Source organism: Phocoena phocoena, chromosome 16 (assembly GCF_963924675.1).
Source record: "Phocoena phocoena chromosome 16, mPhoPho1.1, whole genome shotgun sequence".
NCBI lineage: Eukaryota > Metazoa > Chordata > Mammalia > Artiodactyla > Phocoenidae > Phocoena > Phocoena phocoena.
In genome coordinates this window covers 61,050,807-61,073,869 of record NC_089234.1, presented here as the reverse complement: position 1 = coordinate 61,073,869, position 23,063 = coordinate 61,050,807, and the positions used below count along the sequence as shown (strand labels likewise).

The 23,063-nt window shown below is 52.1% G+C and overlaps 1 protein-coding gene across 1 annotated transcript in view; it reads left to right on the top strand.

The window, feature by feature from the left end:
• LOC136136048 (cadherin-23-like) overlaps positions 1 to 23,063 on the top strand; it is a 323,908-nt gene that overhangs the window by 58,824 nt on the left and 242,021 nt on the right. Inside the window, exons 3-5 of the mRNA XM_065893923.1 lie at positions 7,099 to 7,241; positions 7,928 to 7,975; positions 8,082 to 8,174. Of these exons, the coding sequence (XP_065749995.1) occupies positions 7,099 to 7,241; positions 7,928 to 7,975; positions 8,082 to 8,174 (284 nt within the window). The remainder of the gene's footprint in view (positions 1 to 7,098; positions 7,242 to 7,927; positions 7,976 to 8,081; positions 8,175 to 23,063) is intronic.

Sequence of the window (23,063 nt, the reverse complement as noted above, 5' to 3'; positions counted from 1 at the left end):
ATGTGCATTGCCCCTGATGACCCCCAGGGTAGAGGTCATGGCCTCCGGATGATGTACAGGGCTGTTCCTGAGAGAATGGACCACAAGCCAGGGCCCCAAAATGATTCCACCTGCATCCAAACCCAGGTGCTTCTGGTCTGGACATTGGTAGGTTTTGATTATCTGTGCTTTTTCCTGTCCATAGTGTACATAATTAAGAGTTAGCTTGCTGTACTGTCTCCTCTTGTCGTGGCTCAGAGATCTTCATGACTTTGAGGGGGGCTATCTTCTCCCGACACCCCTAGGCAGTCGGCAGCATTCATTTATTTACCCAACGACTATTTACTGAGTGCCTTCAGGATGCCAGCCCATGGTAGGCTTAGGGATACATCAGGGAACACGACAGGCCAGGCTGCTGCCCCCCTGGAGCTAACACGAGTGTGTTTGTGTGGCAGATAGGGGGTTGCAGCAGGCAGTCAGCAATTCAAGTGAGTAAACGAGATCATTTCAGAGGAGGGAGGGGCTGGGAAGGCAGTGACTTGGGATGTGAGGACACAGTGACGAGACATCTCTTTAGACAGACTCTACCTGTATGATGGAGTATTTGAGGAAAGCCTCTCCGAGAAGGTAGCTCATGGCCTGACAGGTGAATAATGAGTAGCACGTAGTGACCTAGGGTTGGAATATTCCTGGCAGAAGACACAACCAGGGCCAAGGCCCTGAGGCAGCCACAGAGTGTTCAGGATCAGAAAGAAGACCACGGCAGAGGGGGGTAAGCCCGGGGACCCCTTTGTGAGACGCAGTGGGAGGATTATCTCAGGTCAGGTCACTGGGGTCGTAGATGTGATGTGGTGTAAGTTTTGTTTTTTAAATCTTTAAATTGTGGTAAAATACACGTAACCTAAAATTTACCATCTTAAGCATTTTTAAGTGTAGAGAGTGTTAAGTGCATCCACACTCTTGGGCAGCCACTCCCCAGAATTCTTTTCATCCTGTAGAACTAATACTGAGCCCATTAAACAACAACTCCCACCCTCCCTCTCCACAGCCCCTGGCACCCTCCCTTCTACATTCTGTCTCTATGAATTTGACCCTTCTAGGGACATCACGTAAGTGAAATAATACCAGTGTTTGTCTTTCTGTAACTGGCTTATCAGCATACACTGAGCACAGTGTCCTCAAGTTTCATCCATGTTGTAGCATGTGTCAGAATTTCCTTCCTTTTAAGGCTAAATAATTTCCATTGGCTGTAGATGCCACATTCTTGTTTATTCATTTTTCCATCGATGGACACTTGAGTTGCTTCCACCTTTTGGCCATTGTGACTAATGCTGCTATGAACATAGGTGTACAGTGATTTAAGTTCTTTAAAGTTCCACTTTCTACCCATGAGGCCAGGCTGGGCCCTGAGCTGGGTTGGGTTGGCACAGGGTGGAGGGGCCAGCCTCTCTGGGTTACCTGTCCGCTGCGGGTGGGAGAGGCCAAGAGCAGAGAGTCCTCCGGCAGCACTAACTGAGCCGAGAGCCCTACAACCGAGCCTTTAAATCATCCTGGGTCCAGAGGAGCTTTTCTCTGCATCTAAAATGTGAGCTGTAAACCAGGCTGACTTACAGGCAGTACCCACTGGTCCAGTTTGTTTATGGCCAGCATCCTTTCTGATTGGTTGGTGCCTGTACTGTGGCCATTGTTAACTATTTGAATATCACCCTGCTCTAAACCAGTCTCAGGCTGTGTGTCAGAGTCTCTCGCAGGGAGAATGGGAGCTGCTGTTTAAACGTTTAAACTCTGGGGTCCTCCCTGCCAATCGAGGCAGCAGGGCTTGGGAATCTGTATTGTAACAAGCACACTGGGTGATTCTGATACCATAGTCTTAGGAGGTCTTACGAAGCAGAAGCAGGCCTTGTGATGAGGACTCAAGTGGAAATTGTTTATGGGGAGGAGATTCCAGGAAACACAGGTCGGGGAGGGAGGACATGAGACTGGGAAAGAAAGGAAGCCATAAATGTGCTTCATTAACCAAGTCACCTCTGTGGGTAAGTGGAGATGAGTCCCACAGGGGACCTCCAAGAGCCAGTGTGGAACACGGCCTGTGAGTTACCCCCCTGAGAGGTGAGGGAGCTGGGGCATTTAACTACCAACTCTTTATCTGCCATCTTCCATCTCTCATTCATTGAGTGCTGCTACCAGGGGCATTAGTTCGCTGGCACTATTGGCTTGTCCTGTGTATGGGTAGAGCAGTCTCTGATGGCCAGAACCCTTCAGGCCTGGCAGCTGGAGGTCGGGCTGGTGTGTGTGACAATGCTATGTGCTAAGGCGTAGCGGGCAGGGTACCAATAGCATCGGCTATGGAGGGCTGCCGGGCTCCCATCTCTCTACCATACAGGGAGTGCTCAGCCCTGTGAAACATTGATTATCCTCCTTACCACTGAAAAGAACTCCAGGCCTCATTCATTGTTGGCAGAAATTTAAATGGTGTGATTACTACGAAAAACAATTTGGTGGTTCCTCATAAGGTTTAACAAACATAGAGTTTCTATATGACCCAGCAATTCCACTCCTAGGTATATACGCCCTCTCCCCCAAACTGAAAACAGGTGTTCAAACAAAAACTTGTCCACAGGTATTCATAGCATTATTATTCACAATAGCCAAAAGGGGGAAACAACCCAAATGTCCATCAGCTGATGATATGGGTAAATAAAATATAGCATACCCATACAATGGAATCCTACTCAGTCATAAAAAGGAATTAAATACTAATACATGTTACAAATAGATGATCCTTGAAAACATTATGCTGAGTAAAAAAAAAAAAAGCTAGCACTTACCATATGATTCTATTTATATGAAATGTCCAGAACAGGCAAATTTGTAGAGATAGACAGTGGATTAGCAGCTGCCAGGGGCTGAGGAAAGAGGGAATGGGGAGGAATGCTAATGGGTATGGGTTTCCTTTTGGGGTGATGAAAGTGTTCTGGAAACAGTGGTGATGCTTACAACACATTGTGAATGTACCACATGCCACTGAATTGATTAAAATGATACAATTTATGTTATATATATTTTCCCGCAATTAAAAAAAATTAAAAAGAGCTCTAGGTATTGCACAGCCTGAGTTGCAGGGTATACTGTTTCGCAGGTGGGAAACAAACCCAGAGTGTGGTGTGTGTACCCCAGGATCCCACAGCCGGGTTGGTTCTCCTGAGGGGCTGCTTCTGGGGACACTGGGCAGAGGTTGGGCCCCACAGCTTGGCTTCATTCCTGTCTGAATGGTGCACACAGAGGTTGCTTGAAGCCTCCCTGATGGGGAAATGAGCTGCTTGTCCTGGAGAAGCCAAAGCCAGGCCCAGCTTCTACAGCAGGACAGTTGAGGGGGGGGGCAGGTATGTGCCCAGTGGGAAAATTGCGGGGCGTCTTGTCTTAAATATAAGATTAAATTGGCACCTTTAATTAGTACACTTAGAAAAGGTCACTAGCAATTACCTGGGACACAAAGAAGGCGTGAGCAGGCAAGAGCCCGTGAGGAAGCTGAAAAGGACCATTTTGAGCAGCACATCATTGAGGGGAAAATGGATAAAAGTCCAGGAAATTACAGGGTGGGTGACAGCAGCTGATGGCCCCATCCCTGTCCTGCCCAGTGCTCCCCTTCTTGGGAGAGCCTGAACATCGAGCCTGAGAGAGCCATTTGGGATACAGGACCAAGTTGTATGACCTTGGCTGGAGGGTCGGTGTGGCCCTTCCGGAATCCCATCGGCCAGCTGGGAGCTTGGCCCCATATTCTCCACCTGGACTGGGCCCTGAAGGAGGTTGGCAGGTGAGGTTTCCAGTCCAAGGGGCCGCCGTGGACTCATTGCTCTACTGGGGACAAGCAAGGCCCCCACGGGCCTCAGTTTCCTCATGTGCAATCTCCCCAAGCCTTGGGAAGTAGCTCAGTGTTCCTCAGACTTTGCCACTAAAGGACCCCTGAGGGTATCAGAAAGGAACTGTGTGTCCCCGACAGTCAGGGGGAGGCTGGAAATTCTTTCACAGTTTTAGGTTGTGTCTTTAAAAATGAATTGAGGGCTTCCCTGGTGGCGCAGTGGTTGAGAGTCCGCCTGCTGATGCAGGGGACATGGGTTTGTGCCCCGGTCCGGGAAGATCCCACATGCCGCGGAGCGGCTGGGCCCGTGAGCCGTGGCCGCTGAGCCTGCGCGTCCGGAGCCTGTGCTCCGCAACGGGAGAGGCCACAACAGTGAGAGGCCCGCGTACCGCAAAAAAAAAAAAAAAAAAAAAAAAAAAAAGAATATTATATTGTACCCCCATTATATTCCCATTTGTTTTAGAATAAAATAGTTGCATGTCACTGAGCGACACAGATGCTTTGAGAAGATGTGCTTGGTTTATCTATGACTTCACGTACCTCCTCCTTCCTCATCTAGGAAAGAGCACTGTACTGGGAGTCTCGAAACTTGTGTTTGAGTCCTGACGCTGTTGCTCACCATTGTACCTCGGGCAGATTACTAAATGCCTTCAGTTTCTCCATCTTTAAAATGGGAAGGTTGGGCTCCCCAAAAGGTCTCTGTTCCATGATTTCAGTCCTCCTTCTCCTGCTTCTCACCTCGTCTCATCACCATGGATGCTGCCATGTCCTACTCTGCTGTGTGACCTTGGAGAGGCTACTTTGCCTTTCTGAGCCTCAACTTCCTAATCTGTATAATGGGTAGAATAATGACTACCAAACAGAGTTGCTGAGAGGATTTAATGAGAGAACCCATGTGAATGGGCTAGCACCATGTCTGGCATATCATAAGAGCCTAATGATTGCCCAGTATCTTCCTTTCCTAAGTATTGGGCTTCCACTTAGGGCCTGATAGGGTCATGTCCATGGAAGTCCTGAATCTTGAGTTCACATATCAAGTGTTGAGATTTGTAAGGTTGTGGAAACAAATGTGGGCACTGGGCCAGAATGCCTGGGCTTTGAAGTCCAGCTCTTCCCTTTGCTAATTGTGTGGGCATGGTAAATTACTTAATCACTTTGTTACCTTATCTCCCCACAAGTGGGGAGAATAACAGGAAGGATTGAATTAGGGAGTACACAGAAATCCTTTAGCCCAGTGTCTGAAATGTGGCTAGTGCTCCAAAATGTTAGCTCTTGTCATGTTAGAATTGTCTTTTAAAAGTTGACTTAGAAAAGCTCATCGAGGGCTTCCCTGGTGGTGCAGTGGTTGAGAGTCTGCCTGCCGATGCAGGGGACACGGGTTCGTGCCCCAGTCCGGGAAGATCCCACATGCCGCGGAGCGGCTGGGCTCCTGAGCCATGGCCACTGCGCCTGCGCGTCCGGAGCCTGTGCTCCGCAACGGGAGAGCCACAACAGTGAGAGGCCCACGTACCGCAAAAAAATAAATAAATAAATAAAATAAAAGCTCATCGATATTCTCTTCTAGATAAAATTCCCAGAGTTTAGAATCCTTCCTTCCTTAGCTATTAATAGACCATCAGAGCTATTCAGTAAATACGAGAGTCAGTATGTGGGAAAGAAAGAGTGTCTGTCTCATTTTATAGGGTAAATTGAGGCTTTAAAAGAAGTGATCTGCCAAAGGCCATGGTTCTAACCTAACTACTCCTTGAGAATCAGACGGAGACTATAGACCCTCTCTGCAGAAAATGGCGCACTGTGTACTCAGAACATTTTGCACAGTTCCTGGCAGTTTAAGGACCTCTTGAAGCTAAGGTGACCGGCTGATCCAGTTGTCTGGGATGTCCTGGTTTTAGCACATATCCTGGGAAATGCCTCAGTCCTAGACAAACCAGGATGGTTGATCGCCCTACCTGAAGCCTACCTTGTGAGGGTTGCTGTGAACCCCAGGAGAAGATGACCTACTCTAGGACTTCTTAGGCAGGGCTGTAGGCCAGGCATCCTGATGCCCAGGGTGGTCTCTGGCCAGGGCTTTGTTTCTTGGTGAAGGCAATACCATAGTCCTCTGATTGAGGACAGGAGCTAGACTTTGTCACCCAGCTCTAGACTGGAGCTCCCTGAGGGTGCTCCAAATCTTCCTAACCTCTGTGTACTCTAGTGGTTACCATAAGGCCAGCACCTAATCACTGTTGAATGAATGCCAGGTTTTGTAAAATTTTCTGAATTAGAAAATATTGCTTTGTACTTTTCCTTTTCTATTGTGAGATTTAAATATATTGAATGTACCACAGGTTTGTTTGTTGTTTTTAAATCTATCTGCCTAAAAAAAAAAATCTATCTGACTGTTCATGGACACTTTTTTTTTTTTTTTTTTGGTTTCCAGTTTTAGGCTATTATGAATAAAGCTTCCATGAACATTATTGTACCAGGAAAAAAAAAAAAGAAAATATTGATTCCATTTGCAAAAGACAGAAATCCAACTCAACTTACTTAGGCAAAACCAAAAAAAAAAAAAAAAAGAAAAAGAAAGAGGAGGGTGATTTATTAGCTCATACAGCTGAGCAGTCCAGAGGATGGAGCTAATTGCTCATTTCAGGTATCGGTTGGCTGCAGACCCTCAAACCGTCAGGAATCTCTCTCCATGTACCATTTGGCTCTGTTTTCCTCCTTGTTGGCCTCAACCTCAGGCAGGCTCTTCCTCTGGTGCCAAAGATGGCTGCCAGCAGGACCAATTTAGCGACCCCAGTGGAAGGAGAGCGACTCTTTCCCAGTTCCAGCAGACTTCCAGCAGAAGTCCCGGGGTTGGCTTTGATTGTCTAGTTTGGGTCACATGCTCATCCCTGAACCAATCACTGTGACCAGGGAGATGGAGTGCTCTGAGTGGCTAGGGCTAAGTACTGTGCCCATCTTGGAATCTAAGAATTGAAGGGTTGGGAGCTTGCACTCATCTGAGCCACTTGGAGGACTCCTCTAAATTAAGAAAAGAGGACAGGCAGAAGTCACAGAACGCGGTGAATGACAGTTCCCTATTACACACTGTGACAAGTGACCAGGATGGAGGCAGGGAGCCCGGGACAGAGCCAGAGATGCACAGGGGTCTGCGGTAGTCAGTGACCTGCTGGTGGTCTGTTGAGCGGCTGCTCCCCACAGCCACCTGAGTAAGGTGCTGAAGAATGGATTAACCTCCCGTCTTTGCCCTCTGCTCTCTCCTGCGGGTACTTCAGGTTCCTCTGTGACCCAGTTGCTGGCCCGAGACATGGACAACGACCCCCTGGTGTTCGGCGTGTCTGGGGAGGAGGCCTCCCGCATCTTTGCCGTGGAGCCTGACACGGGCGTGGTGTGGCTCCGGCAGCCGCTGGACAGAGAGGTATGACCCGCCGTGACCTCTGCCCCTGGCCTTCCCTAGGGAGGCAGAAGCACACACTGGGGGAGGATGGCTCGTCGTCTTCTGACCCTGAAGCAGCATCTTCCTGCCTGAATGGTGTCCCTCTTCCAAGGCCAGTGCTGACGTCTGGACTTGGGGTTAGAATAGGGTGGTTTGGGGTGTCTCCAAGTAAGGGGCAACACTGGATAGGCAAAAGGGACAGTGACCTCGGGTTCATCCCCTGTAGAACAGCGGCTCCACGGAGTGTGCACGTCTACACCCCCCAACAGATGTTTCCCCAAAGGACGTTTTCCCGAGACACAGGTAGCCCTTAGCACGTTAAGGTAAGAGTTTGAACAAAACCCCAACCCCTGCTTTCTCCTCACATTGAAGTGGCCCCAGAGGTGATTTGCTGAAGATCACACAGCCATTTAGAGACAGAGCCCAGATTAGAACAAGATTCCTGACTCCTAATCTACTGCTCTTTTATGGGAAGGATCCATATTCTGAACCTACTTCCCCAACCCAGAAGGCAATGCTTATTCTTTAGGGAAGCCTTCAGTTATCCAGTCCCCGACCAGCTCCTGGGGCAATGCTGGCGGGTCTCCAGCACCAAGTAGGGCTCCGGACTCAGGACCTCAGCTCTCCTCTCTAACTCTGACCTCCTCCCTCCCTCCGTTTTCTTTCAGACCAAGTCCGAGTTCGTGGTGGAGTTCTCTGTCAGCGACCACCAAGGGGTGAGTGTCCCCTAAGGTCCCTGCTTCCCTGGGAGGCGGGGTTCCTGAGCCCTTGGGTAGAAAGAGGCTGGAGGCTGATGCTAGCTCCCCACTCTTGTCTTGCCAGGTGATCACGCGGAAGGTGAACATCCAGGTCGGGGACGTGAATGACAACGCACCCACGTTTCATAATCAGCCCTACAGTGTCCGCATCCCTGAGGTAGGGGCCCCCAGGGTCACACTTGAGGGACATTGGGGGCCTGCTGCTCTGGGGCCACCGGGGAGGAGGCTGATGCTGGAAAAAGGGCATTTCCAGCTCCTCTCCGGCCCACACCTCAGCCCAGCACCAGCTCTGGTCAGGTTGGTGACTGAGCCAGCGCCTCTGAGGGGGCCTGTCTGCTGGCTGCGGGAGCCTTGTGCCTGAGAGAGGGCCTGCCTTGGATGAGCCCTCCCAACTCCAGCCGGAGTCAGGGACAGGACAGCGGTTGGGAGGGGCAGGTTGCACGTTTTTTCCATTTACAGCCAGTGTGGGCCTTGGGCAGGTACGTTGGCAGGCCTAACCCCAGGCCTCCCAGCTTTGGCTAGAGCAGGTCCCCCAGGATGCAAAGTGCATGCAGTACCTGGAAGGGGCTTTCTTTCTTGAACCCTGCGCTGTCTTGCTGGCCTTCGGCTGGTTGTCTTTGTAACTCAGTGTATTTGCACGAGTGCGTGTGGGTAAAACCACGCCATTGCTGGTAATTGAGAAGTGCACATCCTTGCATTATGAACAGTTCGTTAATAAGCTGGCTGCTGGCTCCCGATGGCCCCAGCGTTCTCATTGCTTACTGTCCCTCTCCCTGGTGGCTGATGGCAGTCTTCTGGCCTGACAGCGATTCAAAGACCTTGAAGGTGGAGGGTAAAGAGCTTCTAACTGGGTGTCCCTCAGGCCTGCACTCGGGGCTCTAGGTTGGGTGGCAGCAGTAAAGGTTTGGGATGGGAATGATGGGAGATGGAATCCACTGGGGAGAGGCAGCCTGGCACCATGGCATTGGAGTTCTAGCCCCTTTATGTTATAGGTCATCGGATCAGGAAACTGAAAGAGGTTTAGAAAATATCTATTCAGTTTATAGATGAGAAAAGTGAGGCTCAGTGTGGGAGAGTGACTTGCCCAAGGGCACACAGCTTTGACTTTGAGCCTCCTGACTCCCAGGGCAGCTTCAGATTCCTCAGGGATGAAGAAACCTGATCTCATGCCTCTAAGTTCCGGTTGCTGACCCTCCTTGCTCAGCTGTGAGCCAAGGGTCCTGTGCTTGTGCCAGACAGAGTGAAGTAGGACAGATGTGCAGGTGGGACACACCAGAGGTACTCATGCCCTTCCCTTGATGGGGTGGGACATAGGGAGAGAGAGCCTGCCGTCCCAAGCATGGGGACACGGTGCCCTGAGCTGTGGCCGGCGTGCCCAGGACTGCAGCTTGGCTCCAGGCCCCCGCTCATTTGGAAGTCTCTCTAATTTAATGGTCTCTACGTGCCAGCCTGCACTCTAGTCCCGGGCTCAGAAACCAAGGGCACAGCTCGGAGTTAATGAGCCTTGCACCCATTGCTCAACTGCCATCCTGGCAGGCATGGCTGCCCTCTGCCTTCCCTCACGGGGGGCAGCAGACAGCAGCAATAGCAAGGGGATGAGGGGTCACATCTCTGCTTCCCAGCCCTTGGGCCAGGGCCAGCCTTTTCCTCTCTCCCTTGCCAGGAGAAGATGTGACCTCCAATACCACCCTGTTGGAATCCCCCAGGATTCTCCAAAGGCCTCTGCCTCCAAGGAGAGAGCCTCTTCAGTCATTCATTTATTTAACAAATATTTACTGAGTGTCTGCTGTGGGCTTGGTGCTGTGCCAGGCTCTCACTGCACAGAGACCTGGGAGGCCAGAGGAATATATAATGAGGGGAGCCAGAACCAGAGGCCAGAGACCCCAGGCCTAGCCCCTGCTCTGCTCGCACATTGCTGGGTCCATTTGGGCATGTCACTTAACCTCTCTGGGCCATGGTCCTCCTTATCTAATAAAAGCAGAGGACAGGTGGGATAAAATGGCCTGCCTCCTGCCCATCTGATGCGGAGAGGGTAGGCCAAGAGGGGCCGGCTGGAAGGACACACAGTCCTTGGAAGAAGGCCTGTGTGGTTTACTCGCTTGCACGTAAACCTCCCTATCAGGTCACTTCGGTAGCCTGATACTCGATGCCCTGCTCAGGGCTGCTCCGTGTGGCCAGCGGGGATGTGGTGTCAGCTGGATGGAGGCCTGGCCCCTCCTGACCCGAGGTGGCTTGGCACTGACCAGCCCTGGCCTGGGCTGGTCACCTGAGCTAGAGCTTAGCTGCCTGGCTCAAGCCCCAGCTGGAGTACCAGGGAAGAGTCTGCTGGTCCTGGCCCAGAATTCAGGCAGGGGTCTCCTGCTGACATTGAAGTCACCCTGGAAACCCCAGGCCCTTGCCCTTGAGAAGCCCGATTCAGTGAAAGAGGCCCTATGGATGTGAATAGGATGAGAATGCAAACCAGAGAGACAGGGGTCACTGCAGACCCTGTGAGGCATCAGTCTTGAGGGGCTGCCAGAATGATCAGAGAAATCTCAACAGGCTTCCAGGAGGAGGTGGGTTTCCAGGAGAAGCTCGCCAAGGTGAGCAGCGGAGCTCCTGTGTCGTATGGTGGGAAGAGGGAGACTGGAGGTCAAGACATCTGGGTTCTAGTCCTGATTGTGCCAGCAACTGGCTGGGTGAGACTTCAGACCTGTCACTGCCCCTCTGCTGGCTTCAACTCCAACAGCTGTTAAACTGGGGTGTTGGGCCAGGCCCCTTCCAGGACTGACATGCCGTGATCTGAGGAGGCATCCCAGCAGGAGTGGCTCCTTTCTTATCCTCCAGTGCTTCATTATTCCTTGAGGGCTGACAAAGACCTCCAGTGGCTGCCTCCATCCACTCAGCTCCTCTTTTGGTCATCCTAGCCACCTGCACACCATCCCTAAGCTTCCCAACTTCCACTCCCCCCAGCCCTAGGGGCCCTGATATTGTTTGGGTCTGTTGTGTCCAAAACCCATGGATAGGCGTGGGGAATAAGTTACAGGGAGGTAAATCTAGGTCTACATATGGAAGAACTTTCTAACGAGACCCACCCCACAATCTACTCTCCTGTCCTGCTGAGGATGTACTGAGCTCGCCATCCCTGAAGTTATACAAGCAGAAGCAGGAGAACCCCGTGTTTCAGAAGCCATCTAGTACTGAATGTCGGAGAGGTGATGAATCAGAGGCTCCCAAACATACCCCATCAGAATTTCCTGGGGGACTGTTGGGAGGCATATTCCCGGGCCCCTGCAATTCTTTTCTTTTTAAAAATTAATTAATTAATTTATTTGGCTGCGTTGGGTCTTCGTTGCTGCGTGCAGGCTTTCTCTAGATGCGGCGAGTGGGGGCTACTCTTAGTTGCGGTGCACGGGCTTCTCATTGCGGTGGCTTCTCTTGTTGCGGAGCACGGGCTCTAGGCACACAGGCTCAGTAGTTGTGGCACGCAGGCTCTAGAGCGCAGGCTCAGTAGTTGTGGTGCACGGCTTAGTTGCTCCGCGGCATGTAGGATCTTCCTGGAGCAGGACTCAAACCCGTGTCCCCTGCATTGGCAGGCGGATTCTTAACCACTGAGCCACCATGGAAGTCCGCCCCTGCAATTCTGAATCAGTAGTTGGGGGACAGCTGGCCCAGGAAGCTGCATTTTTAACTCCATGGTGACAGCAAGCCCTGGAGGATAATATCTGTGGCCCTTCTCCATCAGAGGGTTTCTGAGAGGTGCTGGGGTAGCCCATCTTTGAGGGGAACTTTCAGCCTGTCAACAGCTGCCTAGAGACATCACCCACGGGGACCCACGTCCTCAGGCCTGGAATAGGAGCAGATGGGAGGTGGGTCAAGACCAGGCACTGCCCCTTTCCTGGGAGAAGCTCACCTACCCCCTGCCCACCCAGTCCTGCCCCCTCTCCCTCTGAAAGCCCCTGCCTAAGCCGGACAGGTGTGTTTTGGTTTGTTTGTTCTTGGTGCCCCTCCTGCCCACCCTCTCCCCTCACTAAGCTGTTCTACATGTAATTATCCATTTTATCAGGGTGAAAGGCCCTGCAATTCACTTGTCGAAGCCCTAACGAGGCAGAGGCAGCGTGGATGCTTTCAAGTCCGTAAAGAAAAGGGAAATCCTGCTAGAATTGGCAACTTAATTCACCAAGCCAGCCTTGACAGACCTCATTAAGCCCCTGTGTATTCATTTCAGGCTAATGGCTGTCATGCTGACTGCTGTTTGATTTGCTGTAATAGACTTTTACGGCGTTCCAATTTGCTCAAACGTGTTTGCCTGTGTCTGTGCCCAGCGACGCTGCTCCAGCACCTCTGTTGGCGGTGCGTGCCCACCTCGCTGACCTTCAGCGTCCCTCCAGCTGTGCCCTGGGGAGGTGACCCTCGGGCCTGGGTGTTTGGGCAGGAGGATGGCGTGAGGTTAGAAGTCAGATGGTGCCAGGTGGCTCCTCGGGTCAAGGAGGGCCTCTGAAGTGTCAGGGATGGCCACGTCATTGAAGTTCTGAGAAGTTCAGCCTCCTTAGCTGGGCAGTGGAGGCTTTTATCCATCTGGCCTCAACCTACCTTTCTCAACTTATCGTCTGGTATTCCTCAACACGAATCCTCCTGTCAGCCAAGGGGCTGATCCAGTGCCTCTGAGCGTGTGTCTGTGTCTCTCTCTTTTCTTTGTAAAACACACTTTGTACTGTTCTAACTAGTACTGGAGTGTTTCCTTTCTTCTCTCAGCCTAAATCTATTCTGCCTTTCCTTCAAAGCCCAAATCTGATCCGCTGTGCTTTGATCGACTCAAGTCGTTTGAAATGAACACAAACATTTGTTGAACAGCTATGGAGCAGGGCCCAGGGATTTTCAGCTGGCTTGGATATGCAGGGTAGAAAGAATAGACTCTACTGTTTGCTAGCTGTACAACTTTGGAAGGAATCTAACCTTTTTGGAGCTCAGTTTTCTTATCTATAAGATGGGCAACAATATTTGCCTTGTGGGGTTATTGTGAGAGCTATAATAAGGCAGGTAGGAAAAGCCCTTAGCCCAGTTTTTGGCTCATAACATATTTTAGCCACACCATAAACTACAGAATTGAGCCACACTCAGTCACCATAAACTACTGGTGATTGAGACCAGGGTCTTTGTGCTCAGGGAAGGTAATTTTACAGAGAGAAAAACAAGTAAGTAGATGTCTAACTATGTCTAAATGTATTAAATGCTATGGTAGCTTAGAATGTGCAAAGTAGGGTGGAGGGCGTAGACCTATGGAGGGGACTGTGGAAGGTGTGACCTGGTCTATATATGGGGGGGCTATTTGTTTGGGACTTAGAGGATGAGTAGGAGTTTGTTAGTCAGAGAAGCAGATTATGTTGTCTCTGAATATCAGTACTTTCTGTGATCCTTTAGCTTCTTTTCATATATTGGAATTTCCCGAAGAGAAATATGAACTCTAACTCCTGACCAGAGATCCTGCTGAGGCGGGACAGTGACTGTATAGGTGTGTGTGTCCCTTGCAGGTGCCCACTGTTACCTTGTAGAAACAAAGCCAGGCTGGAAGTGGGCCTGGGCCCTCTGGGTCCCTCCCCAGTTTCTGTGATGGACAGGTCCTGCATAGATCTTTGTCACCCCTGGCTTTGGGTGACCAGCTGTAAGGTGGGATGAGGCTAGAAGTGGGGACGGGTGGTGCTGGGACGAGTTGACAGGGGCCTGAGAGACTGAGAGTCCTTGCCTGAGCCTCAAAGCTGGCTGGGGACAGGGTCGGAGCCAGAACCCAGGGCTCCTGGCGCTGGGTCCCACTAGGCCACACCATCTCTCCACGTCACTTAATGAAGGCAAATGAAAGTTACTCCTTGTATATCCTTACTAGAGATGGGAAAACAGGGAGAAGAGTATTCCTGTCAATCTTTTGTCAATGAAACAAAGTAAATAATTCATTTCTATAACGATAATAATAATTTGATGTTTTGTTGTAATTAAGAGCTTCCTATGTGCCCAGTGCCATACTTCCAGTGTGGGAGCTCACTGAGTCCTCACCTCATGGGGTAGCCACTCATGTTCGCATTCTACAGATGTGGACAGGGAAGTAGAGAGGTTATATAAGTTGCCCAAAGCTAGGCAAGGATGGAGCCAGGATTCAGAGACAAGTCTGGTTACGGGTTCTTTGGCAGATAGCTTCAGTTCTACCTGCAAAATGGAAATAATTATATTGCCTTGCAAAATTGTTGTGAGGATTAAAGTGTATGGGATCATGTAAGAGAAGTACTTAGCATAGTGCCCAGTGTAAATGCCCAATAAATGCTCATGGTTGTAGTTGTTGTTCGTATGTCTGTGTCTCCCGTCAGACAGAACAGGAACAGAGCTTGGCCACCTGTGCGTCCTCAGCACCCAGTCTAGGACCTGTCCCTTGGACGTGAACTTCACGAGTGGGCAGAGCCCTGCTGCTTCCTGTGCCTCTTGGGTGGCTGGGAGGACAGCGGGAGCATTTATGCAAAGAGCCCGTTGCTGGTGCTCACTGACGCCCTCTGTTGCCTGCCAATTCCTGAATCTCAGCCATGCCATCCCATGTGCCGTGGGCATGGGGGGAGCCCGGAGTGGCCCAGAGCCTGAGGAGGTGGACTTGCCAAACTTATTAGCACCCACTGGGCCCTACAGCGGGGCCCGCAGCTGCCCTCCTCAAGGAGTGCCCATCAGATGCTGAATGATTTATAAACTGCATCCCCGGTTTGCAGAGAGAGAGATGGGGGGTGAGGGGGACTTCCACTGGCTTGTGCCTGCCATCCCCCCTGAGGTGTCAGCTCTGCTCATGAGAGTGTCATCTCCCACGCCAGGAGAGGCAGACCCTTGACAGGCCATATTAATTTATACTTCGGGGCCACGGTACCTGGGGGCCCCCTCTGCATCTATAACCACCCGCCTATTGATCTGGGAGAGGGAGGCCAATAAATCATTTCAGGGGCTCTGGATCCTGCTGGCTAGAGTCAGAGTAGTTTGTTCTAGCCAGGTGGCAACCCTGGGCCATGTCTCTGTGTCCCTCGGTGAGCAGCCGGTGCCTGTGCCTTTTCTGGTCTCCCCCTGCTATCAGCACAGTGACGGATACCTGGAACCCCTCCTTTCTCACAGCACGCGGGTGTCTCAGCCTGCAGCAGCAAGGACAGCGAGCTTTGGGCTTGTAGCAATGAAGATATGCATATGCGCAAAGCAATAGGGCTGCCTATTTCTACATTCTTGAGGTTGTGGGGTGTGTGTGTGTGTGTGTGTGTGTGTGTGTGTGTGCGCGCGTGCACTTATTTAAGTAATGTCTTCTCTGTGTCCTAGTGTTTTCACTGTCTTTCATTTGTCCTCATGACAACTCTGTAAGTCAAGGGAAAGTTATTCTTCCCATTTTCAAGATGAGAGAAATTGAGGCCAATACAAGGTGACCGCTTTCCCTAAGTCCCCTGGCATCAGATATGCTTGCAACTAGAGCCACAGTCTTTCCCTCTCTCATTTTTCAGCATCTTTGCATGGGTCTTTTTGCAACTTTGCCATGACCTGCTGTGGTTTGCCAAATGTTGCCCAGGGAGACGAGCTGGGGACTCTGGGCTCTGAGCACAGGCTTCCTCCCATCCAAGGCTGGATGCTGTCACACAGCCCCATGCACAGGCTATGGGGGTTCAGTGGAGAAGCTTCACGCAGAGCCCACTGCCCACTGTCTGCAGTGAGGACCGTCCTCAATGGTCAGGACCCAGCCATGGTCATAGCTGTGCCCCTTCCGTGTGACCTGCAGGGTTAGTGTGCGCCCAGAGGTAGCCTCCAAGACTTCAGTCACCAAATGCGCATGCAACACATTTTCGTGAAAAGTCGGAGACCCACACGTGGGTAAATGCCAGGCTGCTCAGCCTGCCTGCAGGGAAGAGTCAACATCTTTCTGCCACCTCCTCCTTGGTCTTGGGTGGGCGCCCGGGAGGGAGTAAATGGAGTCCCACAAAACCCAGGCCCAGAGAGCTCAGCCTAGCCACACAGTCCGAAGCTCCTTGCTCCCTCCTCCACCCTGTGGAGTGAAACCCAGGGCCCCCGATCCCCCGAGGTCCCTGTGGCAGCTCCTTCCATGCCCGTGGGGCGTGGCCAGGGCTGTGGGCACCCACCCCCACCCCCAGCACGAGGAAAGAGGACAGTGTGGCAACAGGAGACGGAAGGAGCCCAGATGTGATTGAAATTATTATTTTGTCTGAATGGTAATAATATTTTTAATTATGTCGGTTTCCTCACCGATTCTCACTGGGAGTCTTTGGGGGCCCATATAATTCCATTGCAATGACTGCAGGACCCTCTGCCATGAATATGAAGCAGGGGACCGTGTGTGGAGCCCAGCTCGTGTGCATTAGGGATTCTCTGGCACGTGCCGGGATACCTTTTATTGTGCCCCCCGCCCTTTAAATAAAGAACCTCTAAATGGAAGGAGATGATAGCTGCCTGCTGGAGATGTTCCTGCAGCATTGCTGGGCTATCAGCCTCATGTGCCGGAGTCCATCTGGCGTCTTTCATCTCCCTTTCTCTTTACTGTTCTCCTCTCCCCCATGGTGGGGCCCTGTTGGAGGAAGGGTGTAAAACTCCTGCCTGCACCCCTTTTCCTCCAGGCAGTGAGGTTTCCTTAGACCCTGGGTGGGAGAACAGGTTTAGGAAACAGAGGGTTGAAGAAGGTCCCTTGTGCATCCAGGAGTAGCCATGGCTTCACTGCATCGTGAGAACCTGAGCCCCATCTGTGACACAGGGACCCTGGTCCCTACTGCAACGCTGTGATGGAGGCAGGCACACATGGGCTCTCGCTCCACACTGGGAGGCCATGAACAAGGGGTTTAGCCTCCCGGAGCCTCTGTTTCTTCATCTATAAAATAGGGATACATTGAGGTTGTTGTGAGAGTTCAGTGAGAGCATGTATACGAAGAAGCACATCCACAGGGTAGCTGGTCGGCATTCCTGTTGTTCTGAAATGTTCCCAGAGAACTTCAGGAAAGTTGCTTGGAAGGCCAAGGAGCTCGACAGGTGGGCTCCATTGCTGTGTACTGATTGGTTGATATTGGGGGTGTTAGTGGACAAGAAACTTACAGTCCAGTGAGAGACAGGAAACATGAGGAAAACACGAAACTAAGATGTGACGAGGAAAAAATGGAAACAGAGTCACCTAGAAATAACTTGTAATAGGCAGAGAGCATTTCAAATAGATTCCTTGAAGCCAGCACCAGAAGGACCGTCGAGGTGACTCCATCCCACCACACATTCTGTAGAGATCAACAAAGCCAGAGAGGGTCAAAGGTTTGCCCAAGGTCACCGGGTAAATCAGTCCCTGCCCTTGGAATTGCTCCTACACCCATTCCATCCATCCTGGCTTCTAAACCCCACTCCTGGGCCAACCCTCTGCCTCCTAACCTTGGCCTGGCCTTTCTTTCCTGAGGTGGCCCCAGGCCCCCTCATGGACAAGAGAGGCCAACCAGTCCCAGGTCTGGGTGCTGAGTCTTCCTCGGGCAGGCTCAGCCAGTGGGCAGCCCCTCATGTCTTGTCACCTGTCCGTGTAGCTCAGCAGGTTAAAGTGGGGACAGCTGTAGCCTGGAGGGGACAGGAACCCACCACCTGTGGCTGGGTGAGTCGCTTCCCCCTTCTAGGGTTCAATTTTCCCCTCTGTTAAATGGGACTGTTAGTCCTGAGCCTGTCTACTCCATAGTGGGGGTCAAGGTCGGGACGGACAGGAAGGCCCTGAACTTAAAGCCTCATGCAAGTAGGACAGATTAACCCCTGGGGTATTTTCTCTGATGGCCCTGCAGGCTTCATGAGTTTTCTTTTCTTTTCTTTTCTTTTCTCTTCTTCTCTTTTCTTTTCTTCCCTCCCTTCCTTCCTTTCTTTTCTTCCTTTTTTTTGAGTCTACGTATTACCTAAGCATACATATAGAGACATGAACAATCGTAAGTGTTCATAAGTTTGAGTTAATTGCGAAGTGAACATATTTGTGTTACCACATCTGGATCAAGAAACAGAACCTCTCCAGCTCCTAGAAGCCCCCTTGCGACTTTTCCAGTCCTTCCTCCTCCCTCCAGAAAATAAGCACCGTCCTGACTCCTAACCCCATGGATTACTTTTGTGCGTTTCCATTTTATAGTATACATTCTATTAGGTTTTTATCATCACCTAAGACCCGGGGTAGAGGCAGCCAGCTTCGTCTCGGAGGTCACTTCCCACAGTTGTTAGGTTAATGGTTTGAATCTTGGTCTCACAACTTATATCTGTGAGTCCCTAGGAAACTTCCTGCCTCTGATGGAACGGGTGTGGTGCTGATGCAGGGCTGCCACTGTGCAGGTGGCATGAGATGAGGCATGTGCAGGGCTCAGCCTACGGCCCACACACGGCAAGGCTGGAAGGACTATCACCTGTGGGCATCACCTCTAGGCAGCCCCTCCCTAGTCAGGGGTCATCTCTGCAGGTGGATATGGAGCTGCCTGAGTGCTGGGACAGGAGGCTGCACGGGAAACTAAATGCAGTGGTTGAAACTTGGGTTGAGAGGAAGGGGAAGGGAAAAAAGGATGTGGGCCCCTTCCCTCATACAGTCTCCTTCGATCCTCTTAGAAGTCTTTCACCTGGTAAGAAGGGTGTGCTTGTCCTCATATTATAGCTGGAGAAGTGGGCCCAGAGAGGTTAAGTGACTTGCCCAAGGCTACACAGCTAGTCCCAGATACTGCCTTCTCTGTAACTGCCCCCCAGAGTGAGTCCGAATGCATTTTACCCCCAGCGTATACACTTGGGGTCTGGGGTTTATTGTAAGCCTGCCGGCTTCTGAGAGGGCAGCCTTGGGTCTGGAGAAGGTGGACGGGGGGAGGTGTTTGGTTGAAGTGACCTTTATTGAGTTCCGGCACCTTCAGGCTTCCACAAAGCTGCATCTCCTACCAGCAACCCAGTCTCAGGCCTGCATGAGAAAACACAAAAATCTTTAAAGTCTTCTTAGCAGCTTGAAGTGATTGTTTTGTATTTTTCCCTTCTCTATTCAGGGCTGGGGCAGGGCCAGGGCAACGGGAGAGGAATAATAAATCTCCCAAAGCATTGTCTTTCTTCCCACCTCCCCAAACCATCAGATCCCCCAAACTCAGGGGCCACGAGACCTTTTCAAAAAACAACAAAAAACCCACCCAACACAGCCCAAAAGATGGAGATGGAGGGAAGTGCAACAGCAGCTGTTGGGGCGGAAAGCCGTAAATGGTGTGGAAGTAATGCCTAAAGTGTGCTGGCGATTACGGACATTTCCACGGAGCCACGCTCGAGCTGCACGGGTCGGTGACAGCAGCCTGGGGAAATAAATAAGTGAGCAAGCCTGGGAGATCCCATTAACTGTTGCTGTGCAGGAGGGAGGTTTGGGGCAGGTCACTGGTGAGAAAGGAAGGAAGGTAGACAGGCTCATGCATTCATTCTCCCATCCGTCCATTCATTCAATTGTACTGAGTCCCTGTGATGTGCAAGGGATGTCACTAAAACCTTTCCGTGGTGTTCTGAGGATGGTGACCAGAATCCCACGAGGCTGGCAGGGTCTGGCCCCAGCCCCTTCTTCACCTCCCCTTGGCTCTGTGCCTTCTTGTGCCTTTACCTTCTTTCTGGTGCCCGAGGGCATTGTGCCACAGGGCCTTTGCACGGCTATTCCCTTCCCGCTTTTCATGAACCATTCCTGGTGTGCTCTGTTCCCAAGGCCTGATGCTGAAGGCAGCTCAGAAGTGCTGGCGAGTCCCCCACCAAGGCCTTCGGAGAAGGGTTGAGCCTGGTCTCACCGGAGTTGCAGGCAGCAATGTGAAATGAGGGCACCTCACTCAGGGATGTTGGAGGAAAGGGCGTCATTTAATGGGACTGGGGTATGGTAGGTAGAAGAGTAGCCCCAAAGATGTCCACATCCTAATCACAGGAACCTGGGACTATGTTACCTCACTTGGCAAAAGGGATTTTGCAGGTGTGATGAAGTTATGGGCCTCCATGGGGAGATATCTGGCGGATCTGTGTAGTCCCACTGTAATCACAAGGGTCCTTATGAGACGGAGGTAGAAGAATCAGAGGAGATGTGACCATGGAATCAGAGGTCAGGGAGAGGGATCTGAAGTTGTTATGCTGCTGGTCTGACCAAGGAAGAAGAGGCCATTAGCCAAGGAATGAGTGTGGCCTCTAGAAGCGGGAAAGGGCATGGAAACAGATTCTCCCTTGGAGCCTCCAGAAGAAACACAGGCCTGTTAACCACTTGACTTTAGTCCAGTAAGACCCATTTTGGACTTCGGGCCCCCAGAACCGTAAGATGATAAACTTGTATTGTTTTAAGCCACTAAGTGGGACTTTGTTTCAGCAGAGGTAGGAGACAGATACAGGTACTTGGAAGGCAGAGTAGTAGGGCACGCATTCTACAGCACACCCCTCCAAAACCCCCAAACTCTACTTCACTTGCTCCTTTGGGGCCCTTCAGGCAGGAGGATATGTGTACCCAGAGGTGGGTTGTCTGGACGTAGGTGTGAGGCTGATGGTCATTAGGGATGATCCATGAGGGCCAGCCATGGGGCAGGGGCACCCAGAGCTGGGGAGGGCCCCTGGCTGGGAAGAAGCCTTGTAGAAACCAGGTGGGGTGAGGTGGGAGAGCCTGAGAGCCCGTTCTGTGGGTATAGAGAAAGGGAGAGCTTGCAGATGAGGGTGTGGAGCGTTGTGCTGAGAAGTGCTGCATCCAAGAACTGGCTGCCATGCTCCTGGGACCCCAGGAAGACCTCCCCATTGCCCAGAGGAGGGCTTAGCAGGTGCTTGAGTGCTGGAGACCCTCCTGGAAAACTTGACCTCTTGGCACCAACGAGCCCAGAGACGGAGATAGAGGAGTTTCTTCTTGGCTTACTACCAGAGCAGTACTGGGATGCGGAAGTGTTGGTCCCATGCCCCTGACCCCACCCTCATTCATTTATTCACTCATTCATCAAACTTGCTGGATGCCAAGTCCATGCTGGGTCCTGGGGACACAAGAGGAGTGAGATATTGTCCCTGGCCTCCAGGAGATCCCGGCTGGGTCCTGCTCACCCACAGTGGCACCTTTAAAGCAGGGTGGGAGGCCAGTGCTTGAGGACTCAGGCAGCCACCACCCAAAGCTTGGCCCCCTCTGGATGGCTGATGGGTGGCACAGGGCAGTCACCTATCCCAGCTTTAGTGCTACGGGAAAGCTGGGCCCCACTGCCCACCCCCCGCCCCCGCTGCCCCCCTCCTAACTCCCAAGTCCCTTGTGGCATGTGGCATGAATGGAGATCAAGCATGTCTCCCTCCAGGCAGCAGAATTGGACACGCGAACTCTAACTGAGCTTGGCAAATTGGTTCTCTCAGCTCTGTCCTTCCCCTCCACCACCCGGCCCTGCAGCAGCCTGGGTCACCTGTGGGAGTTCTCAGTCTGGGCAGGGGAGGGAGCAGGGACTGGTTTGGGTCTGAGGCCAGGAGAGGCTTCCCCTGCATCTGGGCACCCCATCTTCTTCCTTATATCTGAGGTGAGTGTAGACCCCACAAGATAGAAAAGTCCTTTCTGGCTTCAGGGGCATTACTGAGGAAGGGACGGGGCACTGGACCCCTAGCAGGCCTGGCATGGGCTCAGTGACCTTGCCTTCCTCCCACCTCCTGTTCCAGCTTCTGTTTATAACCCTTGTCTGATGTGTGGGTTCTCCTGGTCCCAAGTCCCAGGATTCATGAACTGATTAAAGATGGGATCTGTATCTTATAATTCCTTGAACCCATGAGGGCCAGGGGTACTGGGCGTGAGGAAGGCACTGAATAACAACGGTAATAACAGTAATGGGGACTGTACATGCGTTCACTTGGTACTTTGTATCACCCATCTGTGCTGTAGGTATTGGGATTATCCCCACTTTTTTTTTTTTTTTTTTGCGGTACGCGGGCCTCTCACTGTTGTGGCCTCTCCCGTTGCGGAGCACAGGCTCCGGACGCGCAGGCTCAGCGGCCACGGCTCACGGGCCCAGCCGCTCCGCGGCATGTGGGATCCTCCCGGACCGGGGCACGAACCCGTGTCCCCTGCATCGGCAGGCGGACTCTCAACCACTGCGCCACCAGGGAAGCCCTATCCCCACTTTTAAGGTGGGGAATCTGAGGCTCAGAGAGGTTAAGTCAGTTGCTGATCTGGGATGTGAACACAGCTGGTTCACCTCCAGGTCCCCCACCCGTGCTGTGCTGCTTCTGTTGACAGTGGGTCGGGAGGCGGGGCCGTGGAGGTGTTTGTGGCATGCGTGCCCGGATTCTCAGAGGACCCAGCAGGCGGCGGACCACTGTGAGAGGGGTGCTAGGCTCCTGGGCGTGCCCTCCAGGCTGAGGCTCCTGGCAGCCCTCTCGAGGTCTCCCCCCGTTCTCCTCTGTCCAGACGGTGCCCAGTGCCGTGGCCAGCATAGGATAGCGAGAGGGTGGGATGCCGCTCCCAGTCCTAGAGAGCCCAGCTGGGCAGCGTGTTCCTGGAGAGATACCTTCCCACCCCTGCACCAGGACACGGATGCGTGCACACACCTCAGGCATGACGTCCGCCCTGCCTCCTTCTGTCCCGTGTGTCTCCCTCACGGGTCAGCGCCCCGGAGAGGTAAATCATGAGCCAATTGGCCACAGCCAGCGGGAGGCCAGGAGGACACAGGGAGGGGACGCTGCCATCAAAGCCATTAGCACCGAGCTGGCCAGACAGACGAAAGCACAGCTGGGTGGGAGAGGGTGGGCCAGACCTCTTCCTCTGGGCACTGCTCTGGAGCCCTCCAACGTGTGACATGGGGTGGGGCACGAGCATGGAACAAGTGTGCTCAGGAGTTCGCTGAGTGTGCAGGATTCACGGTATAGACCCTTGGTTATGCCTCCCCTGTGAAAACCGTCTTCAGATGGGGACAGTCACATCATACTAAGGGAGTGGAGATAAGTTCCTTCCCGCCTAGATTCAGTGGACTGGGGCAGACCTCACCCCCACTCCACAGCCCTCACCTCCCATGGCAGCAGTGTATCTTAAAGGGACACCAGACTGAGATTCTTCCTCATGTCTTTGGGCCTCTCC